This window comes from Mesitornis unicolor, unplaced genomic scaffold (assembly GCF_000695765.1).
Source record: "Mesitornis unicolor isolate BGI_N332 unplaced genomic scaffold, ASM69576v1 scaffold14349, whole genome shotgun sequence".
NCBI lineage: Eukaryota > Metazoa > Chordata > Aves > Mesitornithiformes > Mesitornithidae > Mesitornis > Mesitornis unicolor.
Window position 1 is genome coordinate 904 of NW_010208159.1, and position 5,683 is coordinate 6,586.

The following is a 5,683-nucleotide window of genomic DNA, read 5'->3' on the forward strand; positions in this document are numbered from 1 at the left end:
TTAGATACCTGGACTTTTTTCTTAGCAGCACTACATGATTTGTGGAGGGAAATTCTCTTAAATTTTTTGCACTGAAGACCTTCCCCCCTTCCCCCCCACCCCAGCATACAAATATGCTTTATTTTCTGTGTTCATTCTCTACATTTCACAGGAGTTTGCTTTGTTCATTACTGTATGCTGTAGGTGCTATAATGTGGTTGAGGGTTTTTTAATATAATATTGCCAACCTGAACAAAGTCCTACAAAGTCCTGAGCAGCCTGGTGGGATCTCATAGCTGGCCCTGCCTTAAGCAGGAGGTTTTGCTGGAGACCTCCGGAAGTCCCTTCCAGCCCAAGTTACTCTATGATTTTGTGATCCTACAGTGAGAATGTGCATGTAACCTGATACTGTGATACAGTGCTTAGCTAGCCTGTGTAAAGGGAATTGTACTGCGTCTTGCCTATGCTTCATCTAGCTTAGGATCACTTCTCCAACAGTGGCTGGAAGTGCATGCTCAGGGAATAGTGTTAGAACAGGCCAAATGTGGCATTTCCCTGATAATGTATTTATTTATTTATTTTTTTAGTTTCCAGTGAGTTGCCATACCTTTTTATTTCTAATGGTAGTTTACGTACTTTTTTAATGTCTTAGGTCTTAATGTTTTCCCTTTTATTTTGTAGAGGAAGATGTGCTGTGGTTAGAAAATGTATAGCTAAATCCACAGGCCAAGAGTATGCAGCTAAATTTTTAAAGAAAAGAAGGAGAGGTCAAGACTGCAAAGCAGAGATTCTTCATGAAATCGCTGTACTTGAATTAATGAAATCTAATCCTCGCATAGTTAATCTCCATGAAGTCTATGAAACAGCAAATGAAATCATCTTAGTGTTGGAATAGTAAGTATGCCTTCATCAGATATTCCATGTTTGTAGTTACCAGTCTGTCAATACACACATTTTTTTGCATGAGTTGCCTGAACACTCAGAAGAATTACAGCAGGATGCTATATACACTATGCTAATATTTCATTATTATATACTTTATAAGCTCTTAGGGACTTTTTTGGTATGATTTAATTTCATGTAAATGCAAGAGTTGAATCAATTGCTGTTAAGTTGAATCTTTGGTTTTATACCTGTGTTTTGTTACATCCACAGCTAATGAGTTATGCCAAACAATATGGAATAAGGCATAAAACTAAATACACCAAAAGCCATAGTAGTTCTCTACACAATTTTAAAAAATGGACTAAACAGGGTTTTTTTCAAAAAGCTATTAAAAAATAGAGATTCTTATTTCTTTTCACTGCATTACTTAATTTCGTAGACAATTTTAGTTTCAAACGGAAATAATTTTTGTGCCTTTAAATACTATCTCAGGAGGGTAATTTTGATTAAAACTTGCCTGTTTAATTTGAGCAGATTATTTCTTCTGCTCATTTGATTTTTTTTTTTTAAACGCTCTGATCAGTTTTCAGGCTAAACTAATGTAAAACCTGAATATAACCTCTAAGGTGTAATTTTTTTAATAGTTTTTTTTCTTCTTAAAGTCTTTCATGCAAGCTGACTGAAGAGAATGTTCTTGAATCCCATAAGCAGTGTATAGTGCTTTGATGCATATTAAATCATACCAAAAAAAAAGTAGCTACTCATACCAAGTACACAGATCTCAAAAGCTGAGCAAGTCCATGTTCTGTGAACTTCAGTCACCACTTGATGCTTTTTGGTGATTGAAAACTTGCAATTCCCTTGCAGGTTCTGAACTTCTAAATTTAGTGTTTTTGTTGTTTTAAAACTCTTTGGCTTTTGGAGCTGTTTCCTCCAAAATTGCCATATCTCTTTATATGTCCCTGTGGCTTCTCATTGGCTCTGAAAACAAGTTGAATTTGGGAACACGTCCAATTTCATATAAAAGCCAGACTGATGTTATGGCTTCTGTTTCTGGTCAGCTCGCTCACTCTTGCTTATAAAAGTTCTGTAATGAAACAACTTCCTCACACTACATTGGTGTTTAATGATGTTTAATGGTTTTAATGATTTGTAGTAGTGTTCAGAAGTCATGCAGTAAGTGTTCCTGTTTCTGCTGGGGTAAGCAGAGGGCTGATTACCCTTCTAAATTACGACCTTCTGTAGCAGAATGCACAGATTTTTTTTTTGTTTCTCATCAGAACTCTGAAGCAGTACTTTAAAAGAACTGCAAGAAATTAATCTCTGACTCAAAATATTTTATAAGCATTTCCTCTTTAGCCATATTTTTCCTCCTACATGTGGTCCTCGCTGTTGTTGGATTGTATTGGTGGGGTTCTTTGGAAGATGTCGTAGTAAGAATCAGTTTGTGTAAGTGCACATTTTCTAAATAAAGGAGAAGAATGGAGGCTCGTTCTTAGTAAGGCCATCCTTGTAGAGGGGATTCCTAAAGACATGAATGTTTCTTCAAAAGCCCCACAACAGAGGTTGTTACGCTTACAATCTGAGGGCCAGAGATAATTGGAGGAATCCAGTTATTCAAAGAAAAACCTGGCAGCTGTACTAATTTTCAAATCTACTTTTGTTTGTTAAAGAACTAAGAAAGGCCCTACAGAGTTGCATCAGTGATCTGTCTAATCTGTTGCCATTTCCAGCAGTGACTGTAGGGAGATGCTATTTAAGAAGAGCCTAAAGAGCATATGAGCTTGTCTGCTTTTTTCTGTCCATTCTCTTTGCACTGCACCAGCAACCAGAGGTATTGTACTGATAATATCTCTCTGCCTGTTCTTTTTGGTATCTGTTTATGGACTTGTAGTCTGTGAATCTGTTTTGTCCTTTTTTGAACTTGGTGATACCATCTGCTTTGGTGGTAACAAATTCTAGATGTTCATTACCTACTGTGTGAAGAAATACTTCCTTTTATCTGATTTAAACTGATCAGCTAGTTTCATCAGGTGCCTCCTAGTTCTCATATTGTGGGATCTGGTGAATAACAGTTCTTTTTTTGTCTCTAATCCAGCTTTAGTTTTTGTAAGCCTCATTCATAGACACCCTCACAATCTTCTATCCAAAGTGAAGAGTTGTCTCTTTGGCTGCTTCTTGTAAAGCAACTATCTGTCGTCTTACTTGCCATTCTTTTACTTGCCGTTCTCTATATCTTCATTAATATTACATGCTTCTGGAAGATACAGAAACCAGAACTACACGCTAAGGTTTTATACTGAGCATAATTTCGCTGCTTTTGATCCCCAGTAGGCTTCCTGATGATAACCATGTATGTTAGCTTTTGTTTTGCCTGCTCTGCGCATTGGTGCAATTGTTTCCAAGAACTGTCAATTAATTTCCTGACCTGTACCTGCCAGTTCAAGTTTGGCATTGTGTAAGATTCTATTAGGTTACTTTTCTGAAGATATGCTACGAGTCATCTGGTGCTCTTGTATTTGCTTTTGCAGTTGACACTGAACTTTATTGTTAATGTCTTCCTTGAACCAATTTCTTGATGCTGCATTCTAGCTGTGATCTAGTGTGCTGGGTAGATTCACTTGCCTCAGCCTACTGGCTGTGCTCCTGTTATTACAGCCCAACATGCTGCAGACCACCTTTGCTGCATTCTTTGCTCACTGTCTGTGAGGGTGCCCAAATTCTTTTCAGCAGAGCTGTTTATCCATCCAGACCATACTGTAGTAATTGGGTTATAAGAATACTAAGGGAGACAGTGCTGGAAACCTTGTTAAAGTTGAAGCAAATTACATCCACTGCACTTCCCCTTGTCTACATTTTGTCATAAAGACAATTAGGGGAGGCATTACTGAAACCTCACGTAGCTCCAGCAGGTTAGTGACTGTTTATCCATGTTGTCCGTTATCTGACTTTATTAATAGAATCTATCATTTTGCTAAGAACGAAAGCCAGGCTTACTGATCTGTAATTTTGAGGTAATCCTTTATCCCTAAGAGACACAAACTTCAAGCAGCTTCAAGCACACTGAATAACTATTTCAAGCCCAGCATGAAAGGAAACAGCTGACGCTGTGGCAAAGTGTAGAAGTATAACTAATAAACCAGATGCAACATGGTTATTTCCATGGTTCTTTTATGCTGTACAAAAAGCAGAGTTTTCTGTAAGCAAACAACAGCCTTTTCCTGAGGAAGTTATATCTGAGACACTGTGTGAAAATATGAAATTTGTCAGTGTCATATTTGTTGTTAGTGTTGGAATGGTAGATTTTTCAAGTGATAGAGGTGAGTCCTTGTATTTCTGAATATTCTGTGTCTAGTAGAGTTCTGGAAGATGCTGCTCACTAACTGTATGTTCAATCAGCAGCAGCATGCTAGATTTTCTTCCTGGTACCTCTCTGATTTTCAGTTTTCCATCAAAGAGGCGGGGCCTAGGGTGACAAGTATGCAGTTTCTTCCCACTCCAAAAATACTTTTCAGCAACTCTAGCTGTTCATTGCATTGTAGTTCTTACATTTATATCACAGTCACATCATATTAAAAAAAAATATTACTTTTATTTCTAAATTCAGAGAATAGGAATACTGCTGGGTTTTCTTGCTTTGAATTATTTATGGAACTGATCTAATGGAAGAAATTTTAGATTTGACTTGGAGAAGGCTTTGTCTGTTAGAGAGTGATGATAGAACTCATTGGCCTGAAGGCATCTTCATACTTGTTCACTGGAAAGCATGCTCCAGGGCATTATGAGGTTTTTTGCCACAAAGTTCTGTTTCAGTGTCTCAACTGCTGTTGCTGTAAATAAGGAAAGAAAAAACAATCGGATTTAATTTTTGTCTCCTTTTTTAAGTGCTTATATAATGTCTTGGCATGAGGGTGTGTGTCGAAAAAGAAACAAATAGTGATAATCACAATATTCCCAGCCTCTTTGAGAATATAAATAGGAATTATATAAATAAGTACTGCATATAAATTTTTTTCCTTCGCTTGAGCTTGAAAATTCAAACTTAATATGTAAGTGTTCCTGAATGTGTTTCAGTGCTGCTGGAGGAGAAATATTTGACTTGTGTGTCCCAGATCTGGATGACAGAATTGGTGAAAGGGACATTGTAAGACTTATAAGACAAATACTTGAAGGACTTTGCTGCTTGCATGAAAACAATATTGTTCATCTTGATTTAAAGGTGAGGCTGTAGCAGACTTTTTAGTACTTTATTCAGTTTAATATCATGATAATCAGTCATTTGTTAAATACATAACAGTGATGAGAAAAAGGATTGTATTAGATTAAATAATTTAAAAAATAGAATTTAGCAATACTGCATAATAGAAACTGAAGTGTCAGTACATTGGGGGTTTTTGCAGCTTGTATTTTATTAATTGACAATGAAATCTTTTCTATTCTAGCCTCAAAATATTTTGCTGAGCAGCGTCAATCCTCTTGGTGATGTAAAAATTGTAGATTTTGGTATGTCTCGGAAGCTTGAGAATTCCAGTGAGCTGCGGCAGATCATGGGAACAACAGAGTATCTAGGTATGGGAGACTTGCTTCACAATTTCTGATGTGTGGTTTTGAGAAAGCAGAAACAGTTCATGTAATGTGCTTATCAATTTATCAGTCATAACTGGAGAAAGAGCAACAGGACAAGGCAATGTGTTTTGAGCTGTTCTTTTTTTAGAACAATCAACAAATATTTGCACCAAAAAAATCCCAAATTATGTCAATAAGTGCACCTCTAATTTCATGCTGTAGTATTTGCTGTGATGCAGACTGTTAAGTCAGC

The 5,683-nt window shown here is 36.7% G+C and overlaps 1 protein-coding gene across 1 annotated transcript in view; it reads left to right on the plus strand.

Annotated features, from left to right (window-relative positions):
- Positions 1–660: 660 nt before the first annotated feature.
- The window catches only part of STK17B (serine/threonine kinase 17b), a gene marked incomplete at its 5' end in the record, with an annotated part of 9,674 nt that continues 4,651 nt past the window's right edge, over positions 661–5,683 (plus strand). Inside the window, 3 exons of the mRNA XM_010192402.1 lie at positions 661–873; positions 4,939–5,083; positions 5,307–5,433. Coding sequence (XP_010190704.1) covers positions 661–873; positions 4,939–5,083; positions 5,307–5,433 — 485 coding nt within the window. The remainder of the gene's footprint in view (positions 874–4,938; positions 5,084–5,306; positions 5,434–5,683) is intronic.